Here is a 22,020-nt window from a genome sequence, read left to right on the forward strand (position 1 = left end):
CACCCTCCCACATATCCATCCATTTATTCATCTGATCATCCATCTTCCATCCTACCATTCTTTTTTTTTTTTAATTTTTAATTATTTATTTATTTATTTATGGTTTTGTTGGGTCTTCGTTTCTGTGCGAGGGCTTTCTCTAGTTGCGGCAAGCAGGGGCCACTCTTCATCGCGGTGCGCGGGCCTCTCACTATCGCGGCCTCTCTTGTTGCGGAGCACAGGCTCCAGATGCGCAGGCTCGGTAATTGTGGCTCACGGGCCTAGTTGCTCCGCGGCATGTGGGATCTTCCCAGACCAGGGCTCGAACCCGTGTCCCCCGCGTTGGCAGGCGGATTCTCAACCACTGCGCCACCAGGGAAGCCCCATCCTACCATTCTTGGATCCATCCCCTCAATCTTTGGTGTGCACCTCTTTTGTACTAAGGTTAGAAAGAAGAATAAAATACAGCCTCTGTTCAGATGTGACCAGAAAACCACAGTTCAGTCCAATAAGTGTTCTAACAGCATGAGCCTAGGAGGCCAACACTGCCTGAGTAACAGTGACTGCCCCATAGAGAAGGGACTCATGAACTAGACCCTACAGAGGGAGCTCCACAGGAGGGAAGGAAGTACAAATGTCCAGGGCAAAAAAAATTAGCAGACAGAGACTTCAAGATATGAAAAGCCTGGCACTTTGGGACAATGGTGAGAGGTCTGTTCCTCTCAGATGTGTCAGGAGTTGAAGCTGGAGAGAAGGGGAGTAGGCAGAAGGGAGAGGGCTGGGGTCCCCCACTTTATCTTGGAAGCAAAGAGGAGTTGCACAAGGAAGCTGGGCTGATAAATGCCATAGCTCTGTCGCCGGGGTGCCGGGTGTGTGCCCTGGAGGAGCACCCCAGAGAAGGGGACCCTTGCTTGGCCTCCCCAGGGGCCCCAGGGCAACGCTGCAGGCCTCACCATGGGGCATACATAACCCAGGGCAGGTGGGTCCTGGCCGCTGCACCTCTCCTCTGGTGCCCACATGCCAGCCTCAGGCCTGACCCCTGACTGGTCCACAGGGACAGCCAGTTCTTTCATCCCCTCACAGGTCCAAACCCAAGTCCATCATTCCCTTCTCCCCCCACTTATGTAGCTCAGAGGCCAGTTTGCCTAGCATGGCTTTATTCACTTTCCACTGCCTGGAAAATCCTACTTCTCTTTCGAAGCCCATCTTAGTGGTGTCCGCCTCGGATTCCTTCCTGGCCCCTCACCACCAGAGGGGGGCCTCCCCACTGTGGGGCTCCTCCACCCCAGCAGCCTTGGGGGTACATGGTGGGGAGGTGTGTTGGGGGGGCTGGTACCACCCTGGGGAGGAGTGGACCTGGTGGCAGAGCCCAGGGCTACTTTCCCATCTCGGGGCCCCAGGGTGGGGCCACTGTCCTGAGTGCCAGGAGTGGGTGCACTGGATTCGAGTTAAGGAGAAACTTCACAGTGTTCACAGAAGCTGGCTAGATGAAGGGCTGCCTTCTTAGGGCTGTGGTGTAGTCCAGCTGGAGGGTCTCAGTTTCCCTGGCTGTACCAGATACTAGTGTGATTAGATGCTGGATGAGGGCCTTCTGCCTCTGACCTACGGTGGTGTGGTACCTAGAAAAGTTTGGCCAGCAGGAGGCACAGAAGGGAGAGGCCAGCCAGGCCCTGGCAGCCAACTTGTCCAGGTGTTGCTGAAATGAGACCTTGGGGTGCAGAGTGTGCCGTCCTGGTGCCTCTTCCTAGGGCAGCTTGGGGTCAGGGTGGTGTAGAACCAACTATGGTGGGGATTCCCCCAGCCTCTGCCTCCCACAATTAGCTGCCAGGGCAAGACCCCAAGCCTCAGGGAGCTGGGCTGGGAAGGGCAGAGGAGCTGAACCTGTGGGACTGGGGGCTGGGGCAGGATAGTAGGCTGTGCCCCCCAGGAGGACAGGGACTTGGGGGAGGGACAGGACGCAGCCCTGGGCCTCCGGCCACACAGTCCTCTCTTCCTGTTGTCTCAGGATGGTCCTGGCAGGATGCATCTGCTAGAGTTCCAGGTCCAGACCTCCCCTGGGGCCTGCTCCCACCCTCCCCCAGGATCACACACACACACACACACACACAAGTTCACATGCGTGCACACGCAGACATGTCAATGACACACACACAAAGTCACAACACTCACATATCAGTCCTATAAACACACGTCTACGCACACACAGAGACAACACACACACGCGCACGTGCACACACACATGCACACACTACACACACTATCCTGCTGGGAGGAGGATGCGGGGTAAGGAGCTGCGTGGGCAGCAGGGCCAAGGTCCTGGAGGGCCACAGGAGGGTGTTTAACCAGGCGAGGCAGTTATCTGTTTGGGGATTAGCCCTTTTGGAGGAATGGGGGGTTGAGGCAGGGGGAGCAGGGAGAGGAGAGCTGGGGCAGCCAGAGAGCGCCTTGGGGGTGAAGAGAAACTGATGGAACCAAGGACATGTGAGCTGGACTCCATGGGACATGGGAGAGGGCGAGGTCATAGGCAGAATTCCAGGGAGAAACCGAGGCCTGAGTTCTGGGCATGTTTGGCGGTCTGCACTGTGCAGGTCTCCCTCACAAGCAGTAGCTGTGCATCTGGGGGGAGGAGCCTTCAGGCAGAAATGTGGGGGTCGCAACGCCGAGGAGATGTGCTCCAGGCCTCGCCCAATGTAGGATGAGGCCTGTGGTCTCCCCTATTGACTTCATGTTGGCAGCTCTGCTCATGCGGGGCTAGAGGTTCAGTCCAGGCCTCAATCAGGGCTCACTTGGGGCTGGGCCCAGTCTGCGGCCAGGGGGCAACCTGAGGTGGAGGTTACCAGTTGTCTTGGGGCCTTATAGGTACTGCTCAGGGCTGAGAGCCTAGGCAGCCCCTGCCCGGGGAGGGGCCCATCAGCACCGGATGCATGTCATCGTGTGAACTCATGACCCAGTCCCACGCTAACCCTATCTCCCACCCCAGGCCTGGCGAGTGGCTACTCCATGACCCCCCCAACCCTGAACATCACGGAGGAGACACACGTCATCGACTCCAGTGACAGCCTGTCCATCTCCTGCAGGTATTCAGCCCTCAGCCAGGAGGGCAGGGGACTGGGTCCCTCCTACCTGGCAGGCCAAGGAGACTACAGAAGGCCGAGCAGATGGTGGCGGAGCACCCAGAAGGCAGCCTCTCCCCAGGGCAGAGGCCTCGAGGCTTAGGGTTGCTTCCAAGTGGCTTGAGTTGTAGGTGCCTGGAGGCATAGACCATCCCCTGCTCTGCAGACACAGGCACCCTGCACCCACCCCCATTTCACCCATACCCACCCCTCATAATTTCATATGGACCACAGATCAGTCACCCTGCATCCACCCTTGGGTCACCCCACACTGACCCCAGGCCACCCCATGCCCATGCCCAGGTCATCCTGCATGGACCCCAGGTTGCCTGCACCCACCCTCAGCCACGCTTCACTGGCCCCAGGCCCACCCACACAGACCCCAGACCTGTTATCTTCCCTGCAGCCCCAGCTATAATCTGAGGCTCAGGCTTCTCTGCAGGACAGCCTGCCACATGCAGGCCCAGGAGCCAGGCAGAGGCCCCAAGGGGCTCAGGGAGCACCCTGCCCCAGGTCATGGTATGTGCCCAAACGCTGGTCTGCCCTGACCTCTGGGTGAGATAAGCTATGGGCCAGGCTTGGCTCCTGAGGAGGTTCCACAGGGACTGTCCCCCAGGGCTGCAGCCTGGGCCCCTCTTGATGTCCTGCATCCTCTGCCAGGGGGCAGCACCCCCTGGAGTGGGCCTGGCCAGGGGCTCAGGATGCACCAGTCACAGGGGAGAAGGACGGCGAGGACATGGGGATCGTGCGAGACTGTGAGGGCACAGATGCCCGGCCCTACTGCAAGGTTCTGCTGCTGCAGGAGGCCCACGCCAATGACACGGGCAGCTACCGCTGCTACTACAAGTATATCAAGGCTCGCATTGAGGGCACCACTGCAGCCAGCACCTACGTATTTGTGAGAGGTGAGAGGGGTCCAGCACTCACCCCTGTGGCCACTCAGGAGCCACAGGCAGGGTCCTGGGTCCTGGAGGGGTGGCTGGCACCTGCACCCCCTCCCCCAGCCTTTGAACCCCACGGGGCTTCCCTGCGGCCCCAGACCTGGGCAGAGACCCCCTGAGCCCCGCCTTCCCCTCCCACAACATGCCCCCTCTCCTCAGACTTGGAGCAGCCATTCATCAACAAGCCGGACACACTCCTGGTCAACAGGAAGGACTCCATGTGGGTGCCCTGCCTGGTGTCCATCCCCGGCCTCAACGTCACGCTGCGCTCGGTACAACCCCATGCCAACACCCACCCTGGATCTGGCCCTCCAGTCCTGTCCCTGGGAAAACTGCTGTTTCTCTGGCCAAGAGGAAGGGGGCAGCTGGGTGCTGACAGCCGCCATGTCTCTACAGCAAAGCTCAGCACTGTGGCCTGATGGGCAGGAGGTAGTGTGGGACGACCGCCGGGGCATGCGTGTGCCCACTCCCCTGCTGCGTGATGCCCTGTACCTGCAGTGTGAGACCACTTGGGGCGGCCAGGCCTTCCTATCCAACCCCTTCCTCGTGCATATCACAGGTAGGGGCTGCCTAGGGCTATAGGGCCCTCCCCCAGCAACCACTCCCCATGTCCTGGGAGGAGAACTGCAGGAAGAGGACAGGGACCCCCCAGTTCACAGTAATGAGGCTGTAGGTGCCATGGTTTGGCTGGTCTCAGTGGGTGCCCTGTACTCTGTGCACGTTGTCCTATGAGGGGCATGGGGGTCACTGTGTGTGTGTCACCAGGAAATGAGCTCTATGACATCCAGCTGTTCCCCAAGAAATCACTGGAGCTGCTGGTTGGGGAAAAGCTGGTCCTGAACTGCACTGTGTGGGCCGAGTTCAACTCGGGTGTCACCTTCGACTGGGACTATCCAGGAAAGCAGGTGAGGTCAGCAGCCCTGCCAGGGGCTGTGCCTGAATCATCCCCAGGAATCTCCATCACTACCCACACTCACCCTGGTCAGGCACACACTTACCTCTGTGTAGAAGAGGTGCAGACTCAGTCCTGCCCCAGGAGCCCCTGTCTGATACAGAAGTTTTCCTATCCCGAGGAAAACTCTGGGTCTGGGTCCAAGGCTTCTGGAGCTATTGCTGGCTGGGCTGGGGTGTGTGCCTATGGGGGTTAGTTCTGTCAGAGTCAGCCTGCTCTGACCCTATGCTTCCCCTGGTCCTGGGCAGGCAGAGCGGGGTAAGTGGGTGCCAGAGCGGCGCTCCCAGCAGACTCACACAGAGCTCTCCAGCATCCTCACCATCCACAACGTCAGCCAGCACGACTTGGGCCCATATGTGTGCCTGGCCAACAATGGCATCCAGCAATTCCAGGAGAGCACTGAGGTCATTGTGCATGGTACGGCCTGTCAGGTCATTGTGCCCAGCACGGCCTGGGCTAGGTCAGTTGTCAAGCCTGGGGAACAAGGGTTCTTGTGCAGTGTGGGCCGAGGGTCATAGGTCATGGTGCACCTGAGCAGTGTGGAGTCCAGCCAGAGGGAAGGGAGGGCCGTGAGTGGACGGACTGCCCGGTTCCCACACCCCAGAAAGCAGAGCATCTGGCCACTGGGGGTGGCTGTGAATCCCTGGGTGGTGGTGGGTCAGCGATGCTGGCCCCAGCTTTACCCTGATGCCTCCCGTCTGGCAGAAAAGCCCTTCATCAGCGTCGAGTGGCTCAAGGGTCCCGTCCTGGAGGCCACGGCAGGAGACGAGCTGGTGAAACTGCCCGTGAAGCTGGCAGCATACCCGCCACCGGAGTTCCAATGGTACCTCCCTCGCTCCTGCCCCTCACTACCCACCAGGTCCAATGCAGGAAAGAACCACAGGGAGGGAAAGGCAGCGTTCTCCCCATCACGGCCTACTCCTTGAGACCTGGATGGGGAGCTGTCCCCACTATCAGGGCCTGCACCCTGGGCAGGGAACCCCTATGAAGATTCTAAGGAATATGCACATAATGAGATATTTTGGCTAGAGGAAAGGTTGGCCTGAATTGCTGCTAAACTGTGAAAAAGTGTAAATACCAGTCTCCTGTTATGTGTGGGTGTGGTGGGCACAGCATAATCTAACTGTTTCCTGCACCCACTCAGCCTCTCTGAGGGCCCCCGCTGGAGGGTGTCATAGAGGGATGACTTCAGGTTTTCTAGGCCCCTATCCAAATAGGTTGCCACCCCCAGGATCCTTCTAACCAGAATTTTAGAGATGTCAAAGGGGCTTCACAAATTATTATGGTGCTGGGCCCTGGGCTGGGCCTGATCTGTGTGGCAGTGAGCTAGAACTTCCGGAAGGCCTTCAGGCTCCAGATCCCCAGTTCTGGTGTGTGACCTGAGAGTATGGTCTCCCTTGCAGGGTATGCCAAGGGTCAGTGAGGGGTCCCTCACTGGTGGTTTCACCCTCACCGGGCGCTCCCTGAGAGCTCCCAGAGAGCTCAGGAAGGCACAGCACCCCACCACGCACCCTTTGGCCATCTGAGCAGTCCACTTGGCCTGACCCTGGGAGGTCACACTCTAGCCTGACCCTTATCGTACACATGAGGCAAACAGGCCAGGAAAGGGGAAGGGCACTCCCGCCCAAGCCCTGAGCCTCCTGGGAGGGGTCTGCTCCATTCTTTCACAGTTGGCCAGAGGAGCCTTGCCTTCCCAGCCTGGAGCACCTCCCACCAGGCAGGATGACCTTTGCTGAAAGCCTGGAGCTGGGCAAGCAGAAGCCCAGACATTCTCAGCCAGCATCCCACTTCATTGGCCATAGGCTGGAAGCAGGCTTCTCCTGGGAGAGCCCCTGGATGTCCTGGGCCTGCGCCTTCTGTGACCCTACCTCTGAGGCCACAGGCTTTGGGGTCCATCAGGGGCATCTGGTGCAGGATCAGGACCCTTGAGACAGGGTCCGGAAGGGCGCTGATGCAGTCTGGAGCCTCCCTCACAGGTGCGGTCTCCTGGAGACGCCTAGGGCCCAGTACCCTGCCCTCCAAGACCAGTAGTACTGACCCCGTCCAGGAGGGTGGCCAGCTCTGTTGCGTCAGAGATCTGGCCCAGGCCTGATCCTCAGGCAGCTGACTGCCTCTCACCATTCCCACCACATCTGGCCTTTCTTTTCTCACTTGGCCAATACCTGCCTCCAAGAAGTGCTCAGCTGGGCCCACTGTTCACTGAGACACCTGCCCCAGGGCACTAATGGTGACCATAGCTCCACAGGGGCCAATTCTTCCAGGTAATCGTGTGATGATTGGAGATCTAGTGGACAGACAGACAGGCTGGTCCTGGTTCCCAAAGCAGCCTCTGTGTGTCCGGCATCATGCTGACCCTAAAGGCCATATCTTGGGTAGGCCTGACGACACCTGCAAGAAGGTTCATTTGGTTTCCCTGGTTTTCAGATGAGGACACAGGGGCTTGGGGCAGTGAAGCAGTTCACCTAGGATCACAAATGCGGCAGGTGGCAACCAGGATTCTGCACCAGAGCCCAGCAGGCCTCACAGCCTGGGTCCTGCTCTGCCCTGCTGTGTGACTCCTGTCAAGTCACGTCTCTTCTGACTGGGCTGTGGTGTTGCAGCTGAGGGCCAGACCCCTGCATCCCCCTCACTGTTACTCTCTGCCCCGAGGGCTGTGCTTCTCCTAGTGTCTCTCTGGCTTAGTAAACCAGGGTAAGGCACCTGCCTAAGGGAGGGCAGCTTCCAGGCAGAGTCCAGAGCTTGGGTTGCAGGAGCACTGCCTGCAGCACTCCCAGCTCAGTACTGGGGAGGAGTCCCCTTTGGGGTGTGAGTTTATTTATTCATTCACGTGTGCATCGAGCACCTACGTGTGCTGGGTGCTGCTCTACGTGTAGGGGATATGGCAGTGAGGGGACAGTCCCTGTACAGCTCAGTAGGGGAGACGGACAGTCAACAGACATACGTGTGAACACTAGTGTTCAGATGAGCAGGCACAGGCCCGAGGGCCGGCTCCCGGTTCACACAGCTTCTCTGACGAGCGGGTGATATGAATATAGGAGAGAGGGAGACTTGCAGGTGTCTAGCATCCAAGCAAGGCAGGACAGTGAGTTGCATAGCCCTGGGGAGGGGGCAGGGCAACAAGAAGGCCCCATATCTGGAGAGATCCAGAAAGGGCAGAGCCAGGGTCAGGGCTCCTGGACCCCCATGTGGTAAGGAGCTGTGCCCCTCGGGGACTGCACCTCCACCCCTTCACAACACACACCGGCGAAGCCTATGAGAGACAGACAAAGCCCCCTGGGGACTGCAGTTGGTCCTGAGCCTATAGGTGTTGTGAGACCCGGTAGGCTTGAGCCCGGAGACCATCCCCATAGCCTTTAGGCCATCTGTTCCCCAGTCCAGAGTCAGCTGCTACAGCCCACACCCCTACTCCTCTTCCCAGCAGCCTGGTCTGGTGCAGGAGGGGCCTCTTGCTCCTGGCCTCTCCTGCCTCCTGACAGTATATCCCAGTTGTAGGGGCTGGCGTGCTTCATGGAAGGAGTGCCAGGACAGGGCCGGGGTGGGGTCCGCACAGCCCCCTGAACTCCCCTCCTGGGCCAGGTACAAGGACAGAAAGGCAGTGTCAGGGCGCCATAGTCCACACGTTCTGGTGCTCAAGGAGGTGACGGAAGCCAGTGCGGGCATCTACACCCTCGCCCTGTGGAACTCCGCGGCCGGCCTGAGGCGCAACATCAGCCTGGAGCTGGTGGTAAATGGTATGTGTGGGCAGGACAGGAGAGGAGATGGTGGACAGGCGGGTGTGGTGGGGGAGGCTGACTGACTGGCTGTCTGCCTGTGTCCCCAGTGCCTCCCCACATCCACGAGAAGGAGGCCTCCTCCCCCAGCATCTACTCCCGCCATAGTCGCCAGGCCCTCACCTGTACTGCCTATGGGGTGCCCCCTCCTCTCAGCATCCAGTGGCACTGGCGGCCGTGGACCCCCTGCAAGACCTTCACCCAGCGTAGCCTGTAAGTGTGGCTCCACCCTGTCTCCCCTTGCTTCCCAGCCCAATCTCCAACCTCAGTCATAACCCCCACTTACTGTCCACAGCCCTCCCCAGACCCCTGCTCTAAACCCAAACCCTATCGCGATTCAGGGATTGTAGCCAATCCCTGACCTCACCTCGCCTGAGCAAGGCTCGCTTATATCAATCAGGCCGGGCTGGACACTGGGGATGGTCCAGCCCACCCACCTCCCTTGAAAGCAAAGCCCCCCAGACACACAACTGCATATCTGGAGAGGACCTCTGGGCACCAGGGAGGACACCTCTCACCAAACAGGCAGACCTAGGCCAGTTTTGTGAGACTTGTACCAAGCCCCAAGGCACACTAAGCATGTCCAATGCTCATCAGCTCATCTGTGCAGCGCTCACCATGACCCCTTAGAGAGGAGAAAAGTGAGGTCAGAGAAGGGATGTGACTTTCCTAAGGTCACGGCAATAAGCAGCAGATCTTGCCCAACTGCTGGGCCACACTGCCCTACCTGACTGGTCGCCAACAGGACAGACAGTCTGGGAGAACAGAGAAAACTTGGACAAACAAGGGCCCGGAATGGAGGGGCCAAGGTGGCCAGTGGTCTGGAAGGCACTAGAGAACCAGTGAATGGTGCTGAGCAGGGGAGTAACTAGTCACATTTGCCTTTTAGCAAGAGATCCTAATGGGCAGGGTGCAGGATCACAGGCTGGGGAGAGACAGGAGCTGGGAATCCAAGGGAGACAGGGTGGCTATACCGGCAAAGGGGCTGTGGCCCTGGCATGGTCAGTTAGGAAGGTTCAGTCAGGGTGGCCAGCCCACAACATTCAAGGCTTATAAGAGATTCTTCTAGACCACAAGGCTGCAGGTCACTGGCACCTCCAAATGTGCTTCCCTCTTACGCTCTACCGTTATGCTCTGCATGATTACAGAACCCTGGGGCCAGCTCTGCTCCATTAGCGGCAGACAAGAGCCTCCCTTGGGCCACCCCTTCCCCACAGACCCCCATCCCAGCAGGAGACCAAGGGTGCTGGGATGCACAGCCAGCCCAGGGAGGGGCTGCAGCTCTAGAAGGGGTAGGGAGGGAGAGGGCTTCCTGTAACAGGAGTGGTGACTTCGCTGCCCTAGGAGATCTGGGTGGACTTTGCAGGAAGGGACACATGCAGGTAGGAGCAGGAGGCACAACAGACTAGAGGATGACCGCAGAGCCACAGGCTTGTGGTGTTCTGCAGGCGCAGGTCCTGGCTTACTGGGCAAGGCTGTGTCTGGCAGCTCGTGCCATATGGGTCGCCAGGCCCTGAACAGTGTTCCAGAAACAAAGCCCCCGCCCCCCTCTCTCACTTCAGCCCAAGGGCCAGCCTTACCCACCATGATGTGAGATGAATCTGAGTAGGAGAAAAGCTTGACCCTACCCCCAGTGTGGGCCCTCTCTGCCTGTATCCCTGACCTGCCCTTGCCCCTCCTTGTCTTCAGCAGCCAGCGGCGGCAGCAGCGAGACCAAATGCCACAGTGCCAGGACTGGAGGGAGGTGACCATGCAGGACGCTGTGAACCCCATTGAGAGCCTGGACACCTGGACTGAGTCTGTGGAGGGCAAAAATAAGGTATGGGCCAACCAGGCCACTGAGTGGCTGGGGGAGAAGAAGAAAGGAGGCAGGGTGGGGCCCTCTCCTGGCCTTCTAGGTTTCCACTGGGCTTGCAGAGCTCTTGTGATAGCAGCTGAGCGTCAGTAACCTTTCTGCAGTGTCTCTGGGCATCAGTTTCCCTGCCTGCATGTAGACTGTGGGGGCCAAACCTCCAACTGCTTCCCAGACAGGGAAGCTGAGATTCAAGGCCATGGGCGCAAGCCACCCAGGGCTGGGAGGGTTGGGGCTGGGGGCCGGCTCCATCCTTACCAAAGGCTGCTGAGCTGCTGGCTCAGGCTGGGGGCAATGCCTAGAAGAGGCCAGGCAGGGGAAGGACTGAACAAAGGCACCCACTTCCTACAGTCACTTCCTGTTTTCCTACACACCTCCAGAGCCTCTTCCTGTTCCAGGCTGGCCAGGAAGTGCCCGGCTTGGGGTTGGGGGGTGGGGTCTTTGGATGGTAGGCAGGGCCTATGGCCCTCTCTCCTCCTCTGCTTCCAAGCTTCCTACTCCCCCAGGCCAGAGTCCTTCCGGAGCCCTGGAACCCAGCCCCTCCCCTTGCCACGACCCAGGGCACTCGTGGGCACATCACAAAAGCCCTGGGGCATTTATGGGCACATCACAAGGATCTCACACAGTGACCAGCTGCTCCCCTTGGACCACAGGCTGACCCTTGATGTGACCAGAGCATGAGTCCTAGCTCTGGCTTGGACCATCCCAGTGCTACCAGGCCCCTGTCCCCTCCTCGACATGGCCACAGCCTGAGCCCATCCACAGCCAGAGGTCTCTCTGGTCCTGCCTAATGCTGCCCTCTGACCTCAGCCACAGTTGAAGCCAACTGTCCATAGTGCTGTCCCTTGGGTTTTCTGGGGAGCCACCTCTTGCTGCTGCCCGAGGGCCTCACCACCTTCTCCCTGCCTCACCATTCCTGGTACTGTCTCTGAGCTTTGGTCATCTCCAGCTCAGAGCCTCAGTTTCCCTCATTACTCTGGTGGGCACAGCAACCTCCATGCAGAAAAGGAGGTTGGGGTAGGGGAACTCATGCAGGAAATGGACCCTTATGCCTGACCCATGTCCTGTCCAGACGGTGAGCAAGCTGGTGATCCAGGACGCCAATGTGTCTGCCATGTACAAGTGCGTGGTCTTCAACAAAGTGGGCCAGGATGAGCGGCTCATCTACTTCTATGTGACCAGTGAGTGACTTGGGCAGGCCTGGATGGAGGTCAGGAACCAGGTGGGCACAGGAGGAGAGCAGGCCTGGGAGAAGATGATATGCCTAGATTGGGGCCCATGGAGTTTCTGGTGACCTTGAGACACCCAGGAGAGATATCCAGGGTCCGCTGGGCCCCTGGGTCTGGGCAGGAGGGATAGATTTGGAGGTCATAGGCATATGGACTGGGGTGGTAATCCACTGGGATGGATTGGCACCATCTGCCCCCAGACCTGGAGTGCCTCCCCTATGGGTGCCCTCTTGTTCCCCACAGCTCCGCCTAACTCTACTTCCCTCCCACCCCCTTCCTAAGCCCTGGATCCTGCACAGCAGCTGGTTCCTATGTGCGTTTTGCCCTGGGGAGAAGGTCCATAGTTTCCTCAGATTTTCAAACTTGTTAGTGACCTCAGAAAAGCTAAGAAGATCATGGAAGGACAGTCACTGGGCCCAGAGGTGTAGACAAGGGCACGTGGAAGAAAGATGGAGCCAAAGAGAACACTTTGGAGGGGAGAGGAGCCCATAGGAGCTTGACAATGAACGGCCAGAGGGACAAAAGGAAATTGGGAGGCATTGCCAAAAGCTAATGAAACCAGATTGTTTCAAGGAGGGGACAGTGGTGGGGAGTGTGGTCAGCAGTGAGGGAGAATGGGGACTCAGGCCCCTGCTGAGGCTGGTAGCAAGGAACTCAGTGATGATCTGGGATCCTGGGAGAGGTAGGGGCAGCAGCCAGTTGGGGCTTGTCTAGGAAAAAGCTAGAGGCATGCAAGGCCGGAGGAGAGCCTGGTGGAAATGACTTCAGAGAGCTGGTCTCTTGTAAGTGAGAGGGAGAAGAGGGCTCCAGAGTGGTGTCCCTGCCCCAGATACGTGTGATGTACACCCTTAGTTGAGAGCTGAATGAGTCCAAAGGCCAATGAGAAAGGGAGAGAGAGGCCCTGGGCAGGGGGGTAAGTGAGCCAACACTGTGACACAGCTTCATAGTGGTTCCTCCTCCCTCCCCAGCCATCCCCGATGGCTTCAGCATAGAATCGGAGCCATCAGAAGATCCTCTAGAGGGACAGGCCGTGCACCTGAGCTGCCGGGCCGACAACTACACTTATCAGCATTTGCGCTGGTACCGCCTCAACCTGTCCACGTTGCATGACGCTCACGGGAACCCACTGCTGCTCGACTGCAAGAACGTGCACCTTTTCGCCACGCCGCTGGCCGCCAGCCTGGAGGAGGCAGCGCCCGGGGTGCGCCACGCCACGCTCAGCCTGACCATCCCCAGCGTGGCACCGGAACACGAAGGCGACTACGTGTGCGAGGTGCAGGACCGGCGCAGCCACGACAAGCACTGCCACAAGAAGTACCTGTCAGTGCAGGGTGAGGCAGGCAGGGCCTGAGGGCAGGGCAGGGCGGCGCTTCCCAAGGAGCCTTCACCCCCAGCCCAGCACGCGCCTGGGCGGTCCATTCCCAAGCCCGAGCCTGCAAGAGCGTCACCCTCCCCAGCCCTTCTGTGGAGGTGCGCAGCCCGGCCCACCCCCGAGCTCAAACCCTGACCCTTCAGCTTCGAGAGTTCCCAGCCCTGGAGGGCCCCTGCCTGGAGTGCCCTCCCACTTTCTGCAGCTCCACTTAGCTCCGTCTCCACCCCACCCCCAGCCCTGGAAGTCCCGCGGCTCACGCAGAACTTGACCGACCTCCTGGTGAATGTGAGCGATTCCTTGGAGATGAGGTGCCCGGTGGCCGGGGCGCACATGCCCAGCATCGTGTGGTACAAAGATGAGAGGCCGCTGGAGGAAGAGTCCGGTAGGGGGATGGACGTGGGTAAAGGGCGGGGTCCGGAAGCTGGTGAGGCCAAGGCCCCAGACCTACCTGAACTCGAACCTGCACCCCAACTCGCTGCAGGAATCGACCTGGCGGACTCGAACCAGAGGCTGAGCATCCAGCGCGTACGCGAGGAGGATGCCGGGCGCTATCTGTGCAGTGTGTGCAACGCCAAGGGCTGCGTCAACTCCTCCGCCAGCGTGGCTGTGGAAGGTCCGGCCTCCCCTTCGCGCCCCTCCACCCACACCAGAAGGGGCACTTGCCTCAGGGTGCACCCTCTCCCCCCTCACAACACGCACACACTAGCCTCTTTCTGCCCACTCAGGCTCCGAGGATAAAGGCAACATGGAGATCGTGATCCTTATTGGCACCGGGGTCATCGCCGTCTTCTTCTGGGTCCTCCTCCTCCTCATCTTCTGTAACATGAGGAGGGTGAGCACTCCTTCCCCAGCTGAGTCTCTCCCCAGCTCCTCATGGGGTCTCTCTCCACCCTGGCTAGCCCTTAAGTTAAGGAATATCGTTCCACGTGGAAGCCTTGTATCCTGGGAGGCCTCCCTGACCCCTCCATGCTGGGCTCTTACAGGACCAGAGGTTGTCTGTCCATCTGTCCCCTCCTATATTGAAAGTCCCTAAGGAGCTCCCATCTGCCCCAGGCAAAGTTTTACCCAAGCCAGGGTGGTATGGCCAAGTCAATGAGCTGTCCCCATCCACACCCCCAGCCAACCCATGCAGACATCAAGACCGGCTACTTGTCCATCATCATGGACCCTGGGGAAGTGCCTTTGGAGGAGCAGTGTGAATACCTGTCCTATGATGCCAGTCAGTGGGAGTTCCCCAGGGAACGGCTGCACCTTGGTGAGACCCCGCACCCAGCCTACTTCACCCACCCTGTACTGCTGGGCAGAGACAGCTTGAGCTGCTGTGGGGCTGGGCAAGCTAGAGCCTTGAAATCCCTCCATTCTCAGAACTCATGCCAGAAGGTCCCACCTAGCCCCCACCTGGCCCGACCTGTCCATCTAGGCATGCATCCCCAGAACAATGATTGGGGCTCTCAATTCCCAGGCCCCCGAGGTCACTTCCTGCTGCTCTAAGCAGGGTGGGCCCATCACACCTGCTGGGAGAGGATGCAGGCCTTCCTGTCTGCCTCTCCTCTCCCTCTCTTCCCACTCCCACTCCCCATGCACTTCCTGTTTGGCAGAGGGGAGCCCGACTTTCCTCCGCCTCCTGGGCCTTCCTTCCTGGCCCTCCACAGGGGTTGTCCCTTCTGCCCAATCCTCTCCACCCTCACCCCCATACAGCTCACCTGGAACCGGCTCCCTGCCCCTACAGGGAGAGTCCTCGGCCATGGGGCCTTTGGGAAGGTGGTGGAAGCCTCGGCCTTTGGCATCAACAAGGGCAGCAGCTGTGACACTGTGGCCGTGAAAATGCTGAAAGGTGTGGGGTCAGCTGGTAGAAGGGGTGGCTGAGCTGGTGGGGATCAGCAGCTCTGGGTGGGCTGGTGGGTCTGTGGTACAGGAGGGGAAAGAGGCTCAGAACAGACTCTTACCCTAGGTTCTACAGGGAGTCCGTGGGAATCAGAGCCGAGCCTGGGGCTCACATCTGAGTAATACTTACCAGTTCCACCTAAACCCTTTGCCTCAGAGAGGCAGGTGGGATGTGCTGCGCCCCCACCAGCAAGAGCACTGGCCATGCCTCAGCTAAGCTAGTGGCGCGGAAAGAGGGTCATGCAGGGGCTGGGTGATGGGCTGGGCACCACGCGAAGCCCCCATGTTCCCTCCAGAGGGCGCCACAGCCAGCGAGCACCGTGCCCTGATGTCAGAGCTCAAAATCCTAATCCACATCGGTAACCACCTCAACGTGGTCAACCTCCTGGGGGCGTGCACCAAGCCCAACGGTAAAGAGCTCAGGTGCCCTGGCGGGAGGGTGAGTCCCCCAGGGTGCTCTGTCTTTGTGGGTGCGAAGGGCCAGCTGGGCTGGGAATGGGCGGGGATGAGGAGGGGCACAGGAGGGCTTGGGGGCAGGGCCGTGGCTGTGGTGCTTGCCCTCCAGCGTGCCCTCAGTCACCAAGATCCTGGCTCCTGCCCTGCCCCAGGCCCCCTCATGGTGATCGTGGAGTTTTGCAAGTACGGCAACCTCTCCAACTTCTTGCGCACCAAGCGGGAGGCCTTCAACCCCTACGCGGTAGGTAGGCGCCCCACCAGGGGCCAGAGCTCTGCTGGTGAGCAGGCAAGGTGCTTAGATGGGCTGGGGAGGAGGCGCGGGGAGTGCTTTTGCAGTAGATGGCCAGCCTCCTCCCCCTCGGACCTGCTTTGTGCATCGCAGGAGAAGTCCCCTGAGCAGCGAAGGCGCTTCTGCACCATGGTGGAGGGTGCCAAGGCTGACCGGAGGAGGCCAGGGAGCAGCGACAGGGCCCTCCTCACAAGGCTCCTGATGGGCAAGGGCGGGGCAGGACGAGCCCCTCCGGTCCAAGAAGGTAAGAGTCTGGCTTCCCCTTGCCTGAGTTCGCTGGCACACTCATACCTCATGATCAGGGACCCTGGGATAAGCCAGCCTGGGACCCTCCTGGAGAGACTTATGTGGGAGAGCATGTAATGCACTCTGCCTTAGGAGGGGAGGACACCTCAGGAACAGTTTTCACAGAGACTTTTGATGTTTGATTTGGACATCTAGAGATGAACAGGAGTTTGCCCTGCAAACATGGTGGGGAACAGTCCAGGCAGAAGTAGCAGGGGCAGAGGTCTAGTGTGGCAACAGTATTCACTGCTCTGGAAGTGGTTAGTGGGTGTCACGGAGAGAATGGAAGCTGAGGGGCAGGAGAGGGGGCCAACATGCTTGTTAAGCCTGACCAGGAGGGATGCAGCCAGGTTCAGTGAACAAATGCTCCCTTTGGGGCTGGGTGGAAGATGGGAGTCACGGACGAGGACCCTCCTGAGCCAGCCTTGCTTCTTTGCGCAGCTGAGGACCTGTGGCTGAGCCCACTGACCATGGAAGACCTTGTCTGCTACAGCTTCCAGGTGGCCCGAGGGATGGAGTTCCTGGCCTCTCGCAAGGTGACTGCCCCAGCAGGCTCTTCAGAGGGGAGAAAGGCCAAAACTCACCAGCACGTCAAGCTTGGTCCTAGCTCACCCCACAGCACAGCTATGATCAAGGCGCATCTCTCCCACTTCGCAGAGTTATAAACTGAGCCCAAAGGGTGGAATTGACATCCCAAGGTCTCCAGCTAGTCAGAGGCAGGGCTAGATATAGAATCAGTCTGTCCCACTGCATAGCCTCTTCTGCTGTCCGCACGGTTCCACAAGCTCTCTCCATGGCAAGTCCTGGGGGCACACAGAAATCTGTTCTCAAAAGAGCAAGGCTCAGGTGGGGCACCCTGGAGCTCTAGGTATGGGTGTGGCCCCAGGGGCCTGCACTGATCACTGCATTGCACCTCATTGCACCCCTAGTGCATCCACAGAGACCTGGCTGCTCGGAACATCTTGCTGTCAGAAAGTGATGTGGTGAAGATCTGTGACTTCGGCCTGGCCCGGGACATCTACAAAGACCCTGACTACGTGCGCAAGGGCAGCGTGAGTGCAGACCACAGAGGGAGGATGGGGGTTGGGGGCCATGGAGCAGGGTGGTGGACTCACTGCCACCCACATGGAAGGTCTGAGGGCCTGCGCCTACGGGAATGCTGGTGACCTTGCTGAGGCACCTGGAGCAGGTGAGTGGAGACAGGAGCTGACAAACAGGGACCACAGCGCTCCAACTGGAGCTTGTGTTTGGCCCCGTACCTTGGTCCATTAGGTGGGCACTGACTCCCCATGCCTGCCCACTAGCGGCTGGGCATGCAGAGGTGGACCCTACGTGGTGTCTGTCCTGGAGGTGGACAGACCTGGTGTAGCAGGGTCACAGCAAAGTACATGGGTGCTAGGTGCAACTTGTGTCTCGTTGGTGGTGCTCAGAGGCAGGCATCTGAGCATCCATAGCTGATTAGGGTTTTGCCCCAGGGGAGGAAGGAAGAGGCTTAGAGGGAGGTCAACAGGCAAAATGGGTCCAGGCTATGAGAGGCCCACCGTGAAGGCTTTTGTACTTCATTCTAACTGGCAGGTGTGTGGGGGCTGTGGAGGTAAGAGTCAGGTGTGCGGTCCAGAAGCCCCCCCTCTGCAGGCTGTGAGGAGAGGGGGGTGGGGCTGCTGGGGTGGAGGCAGAGGCAATTCTGGAAGGGCCATGGCCCTCAGGGCTCCCAGGTAGAAGCCATAGGAGGAAAGGCACATCAGAAGCCACAGGAGGAGGGGTCAGGAATGATGCCATGCTTCCAGTTTGGGGACCAAGTGAGTGGAGAAAGGTGGAGCTGGTGAGGTTGTGCAGGGATACAGGTGTTCCTCAGGATGCTGGGCTGAGGGGTCTGGAGCTGGAGGAGGGCTGCAAGTTTTCCCTGGGAGAGCACAGAGGAAGAGAGGGACCCAGATGGACCCAGGAGAACAGTAGCAGGGCAGAAGCCTTCAAGGGAGGAACGAAGGCTTCTGCATCCTACCTGCAGGATGGGGGAGTGGGAACAGGGCAAATTGCAAGAGCCATCCGAATACACACAGGGTGGATGTGATCAAAAAGCCTTTCTTGGGATGTGACTCCACAGAGTCCTGGGGAGACTGGGGGCAGGAGGAGGGCTGCCCAAGGGTTTGGCCTCTTCCCTCTCTTCCCTCCCGCACTGGGGACACATGTTCCTCCCACAGGCCCGACTGCCTCTGAAGTGGATGGCCCCCGAGAGCATCTTCGACAAGGTGTACACCACACAGAGCGATGTGTGGTCCTTTGGGGTACTGCTCTGGGAGATCTTCTCCCTGGGTGAGTGCAGGGCAGGGTGCAGGGGAGGGGGCAGGCAAGATCACAGGTTCCAGGTCACTCCACCAGCCCCTCTGCACAAGGAGCTGAGCAGCCCAGAGGTGCACACCTGGAGTGAACAGCCCAGGTCATTCTGAGGCAGGTGGTTGGAGAGCCCCCTACCTCTCCCCTTCACCTCCAGCCTGTGCCAGGGCAGAACCCTGTGTTCACTCAGCAGCTCCTGGGGTCAACGCAGGTCACAGAGGGTAACACCATACGAGTTCCCCCGGATCTCTCCCTCCCTGGCTGAGCCCCTTCCTCACCTGCCATTGGGAGTGCTGCTCCTGCTTTTGCAGGGGTGGGAGCGGCTGGGAGGAGACTGGGTGCTCACTCAGTGACCACACCTGCGAGAACCTCACTTGGGAACCTGGGCCCTGCTGGGACCAAGGTGAAGCCCCCCCCCCCCACCAGGGTAGGGGTGAGGCAGTAAGCAAGTGGGAAAGTGAAAACACTGAATGGCAGCCATGACCGATGCTGTTACTAAAAATAAAACAACATGGAAGAGCGCAGGAAGGACAGCACTGTGTGTGAGCCAGCGGGGCCAGGAGGGCCCAGGCTGATGAAGGTGGGTGGAGTAGAGGCAGGTGGGCCTGGGAAGACAGCAGTCCGGGATGAGGGGTTAGCCATGGCCATGGTCCCCGCCTGTTGGAGGTGGGCAGGGTGTAAGCAGGTGGCATTGGGAGATGCGGTGAGAGCTAGGAGAGGTGGCTCGTGCAGCCTCTGCAGGCCCACTGGGATGAGAACCTGGAATTTAAGTCTACTGGGAGCCATGCAGGGTTTTGAGGGAAGGATAGAGCAGTCTGACTCTTGTCTTAAAAGGGTCGTTCCACTGCTGTATGGCTTGCAGGAGCTGTTTTTCCCCTGGTCAGGAGAGGCAAGGAGGGAGCTAGGAGGGGTTAGGTCCTGTTTGCTGGTACAGCCACAGGACTTAAAGAAGAATTAGAGGAAGCTTCTCCTAAGAGAGGTCATTGTGACAGGGCAGCTCAAATGGCTCATCGAAGCTCTACTGACCCTGATGATCCCAGGATGGGACATGTTTTCGCTAATGTGCCTGTGATAAGCGCTGTTGCTCATGGCAGCTCTAGCAAGCGGGTGCCACCGTCCTCTTAACCCGATGAAGAACTAGCAGTTGGGGAGGGGAGCAGCAGGCCGAGCCCTCTGCCATGGAGGGCCAGGACAGAGGCGATTCGGGGTCTGGGCTGAACAGTAGTAGCCTGCTCCCCACCCACCCACCCATCCTGTTCCTGCCCTCAGGGGCCTCCCCATACCCTGGGGTGCAGATCAATGAGGAGTTCTGCCAACGGCTGAAAGAAGGCACCCGGATGAGGGCCCCAGAGCTGGCCACTCCTGCCATGTGAGTCTCTTGGGAAGCTGTGAGGCACTGGGGGGCCAGAGGGGTGGGTGGGCATTGGGAAAGGGGAAGAGGGGTTGTGTACGGGCATGGGAAGGGCGGCATGCAGGCAAGGGTGGGAGGTGGGAGGTTGTTCAGTCACAGGGGTGGGGGTGGAGGCCTGCAGACACAGTCTCTCACTCCACCACTGGTCCATTGACAACTCTCCTCCCTGCAGGCAGGAGGGACAGCCCTACCTAAGCCCTGGGGAGGGAGGGAGGCAGAGCAGGTGTGAGGGATCGTTAGGCAGGGGGCTTGGGGTCTGCTGGGGTAGGGTGAGGGGTGCACTCAGAACACAATCCAGCATCTGGCTGTACCCGCAGACGCCGCATCATGCTGAGCTGCTGGGCCGGAGACCCCAAAGAGAGGCCTGCGTTCTCAGATCTGGTGGAGATCCTGGGGGACCTGCTTCAGGGCAGGGGCCATCAGGTGAGCCCCCACTCTCCCTGTCGGGCTACAGCAACCTCTGGCCCCAACCCAGGGACCATCACGTGGATGGTCAGAGCCCAACTTTGCCCATGAAGAGCCCCAGGCTGGTCCTCAGGGAGCCTACAAGGAGCCCTGTCTCCCAGCAGAATAGTGGTGTGTTCCTCTACCTCCCTCTCTGTCCCTCTGCCCCCTTCACCTGCCTTTGACTTGTATCTCCCCCCACAGGGGTGGGGAACAAAGGCAGCTCAGGGCTGGCTCAGGGCAGCTCAGGGCCTCAGCAAGTGCCCTGGGACCTGGAGGAGGGAACAGGGAGCTGCCTGCTGCCCCAGCCTCAGGGGCTGGAGACAGGCACTTGGGGTCCACTTCTGCCCAAGAAGAGGGTGGGAAGCACTAGTGCTGGTTCTTGAGGCTGCGGAGCAGCCGGCGCTCTGGAGTGAGGATGGTCCTGTTGTGCCGACCTCCTCCTCAGATGGGGCGCCTGGGAGGGCTGTGGAGAGAATTTGCCTGCTCCTTTAGGCCTTGGAGCCCTTGAGCACGGCACTTGAAGGGTCAGGAACTCCAGCAGTCCTGAGGGCAGGGGTAGGGCTAAGGGGGCACAGAGGCCTCTGACCCTGGCCATTTGTGCCATTCCTGCCAGGAAGAGGAGGACTGCGTGGTTTCCTGTGGCTCTCAGAGCTCAGAGGAGGGCAGCTTCTTGCAGGCGTCCACCACGGCCCTGCATGTCATGGAGACTGACGCTGACATGGAGGACAGCCCACCGAGCCTGCACCGGCACAGCCTGGCTGCCAGGTCAGCCGCCCTCTCCAGGTCCAGGGGTCCCCCAGGCAAGGGGGACATAGTTTGTTTTATCCTCATCAGTCATCAAGGAAAAGTGAACTACAAGGGCTTGAGAGGCCATTGTATGCCAACTCAACAAAGTGACATTCAATGACAGTGCCAGTTTCGGTGACACCCTGGTGGTCCTGGTCAGTCTCGGGGCCCCTCCAAGGCCATGTAGCCTTGCGACTTTGCTTTTCTCCACACCGCCTCAGTTCTTCCCTCTGGCATCCTCTGCTTGCCCGCACTCCTAGCCCCTGAGGGGCCCTCCCCCTGCCAATTTCAAGGAAGTGCCCATCTCAGGCACGATGCCCTGGCCAGCTCCACACTGCAGGGAAAGAAAGCGGAGCGGGTGGGAAGAGGGGCGAGTCCCAGGGGCCACTGGTAGGGACCCTGGGAGCAGGGCAGGTCACTCACTAACCTGTATTTAGGATTTAGAATGCAGCCTAAGTTCCCAGAGTTCGGGGTCAGAGGTCTCTTGCCAGTGTATTTCTATAGTCCAAGAAAGTCCATCCACATTCCCGTTGACGGTGCTGAGAGAAGGGCTCTGAGACTCCCCACCCCATGTTCCCCAGCATAGAGCAAAGCCAGGCCTGGGGGACAGGAACACCCAGCTGGTTCTTGCCAGGCTCCTTCCACCAGCCCCCGAACAGGCACTCGAATGTGCACACACATACACGCACGTGCAGGTCAGGCAGTAGCTTGCAGCACCGGGACTGCCTGCATTGTACAGGGTGGCCCATCCTGGGGCGAAGTCCTCCCCCAGTCTCTCTCCAGTTCCATGTCACACATAAGCTGGGTGCCCTCCACTCACCTTCCACACCCTCCCCAGTGGAGAGGGGTGCAGAATGAGAGGTGGAAAGAGCTTTCAGGAAGGGTGCTGGAGTGCGTTTCTCAGCACTTTACGTTTTCTC

At 59.4% G+C, this 22,020-nt stretch overlaps 1 protein-coding gene across 1 annotated transcript in view; it reads left to right on the forward strand.

Annotated features, from left to right (window-relative positions):
• FLT4 (fms related receptor tyrosine kinase 4) overlaps positions 1-22,020 on the forward strand; it is a 38,928-nt gene that overhangs the window by 11,678 nt on the left and 5,230 nt on the right. Inside the window, exons 2-27 of the mRNA XM_068534667.1 lie at positions 2,960-3,056; positions 3,753-3,997; positions 4,193-4,305; positions 4,430-4,592; positions 4,799-4,938; positions 5,234-5,402; positions 5,691-5,808; positions 8,562-8,716; positions 8,806-8,968; positions 10,448-10,574; positions 11,680-11,788; positions 12,805-13,167; positions 13,444-13,590; positions 13,690-13,821; positions 13,934-14,040; positions 14,328-14,463; positions 14,938-15,042; positions 15,389-15,502; positions 15,701-15,789; positions 15,931-16,081; positions 16,564-16,658; positions 17,052-17,174; positions 18,324-18,435; positions 19,726-19,825; positions 20,185-20,290; positions 20,928-21,079. Of these exons, the coding sequence (XP_068390768.1) occupies positions 2,960-3,056; positions 3,753-3,997; positions 4,193-4,305; positions 4,430-4,592; positions 4,799-4,938; positions 5,234-5,402; positions 5,691-5,808; positions 8,562-8,716; positions 8,806-8,968; positions 10,448-10,574; positions 11,680-11,788; positions 12,805-13,167; positions 13,444-13,590; positions 13,690-13,821; positions 13,934-14,040; positions 14,328-14,463; positions 14,938-15,042; positions 15,389-15,502; positions 15,701-15,789; positions 15,931-16,081; positions 16,564-16,658; positions 17,052-17,174; positions 18,324-18,435; positions 19,726-19,825; positions 20,185-20,290; positions 20,928-21,079 (3,631 nt within the window). The remainder of the gene's footprint in view (positions 1-2,959; positions 3,057-3,752; positions 3,998-4,192; positions 4,306-4,429; positions 4,593-4,798; positions 4,939-5,233; positions 5,403-5,690; positions 5,809-8,561; positions 8,717-8,805; positions 8,969-10,447; positions 10,575-11,679; positions 11,789-12,804; positions 13,168-13,443; positions 13,591-13,689; positions 13,822-13,933; positions 14,041-14,327; positions 14,464-14,937; positions 15,043-15,388; positions 15,503-15,700; positions 15,790-15,930; positions 16,082-16,563; positions 16,659-17,051; positions 17,175-18,323; positions 18,436-19,725; positions 19,826-20,184; positions 20,291-20,927; positions 21,080-22,020) is intronic.

Source organism: Eschrichtius robustus, chromosome 2 (genome assembly GCF_028021215.1).
Source record: "Eschrichtius robustus isolate mEscRob2 chromosome 2, mEscRob2.pri, whole genome shotgun sequence".
NCBI classification, from domain to species: Eukaryota; Metazoa; Chordata; class Mammalia; order Artiodactyla; family Eschrichtiidae; genus Eschrichtius; species Eschrichtius robustus.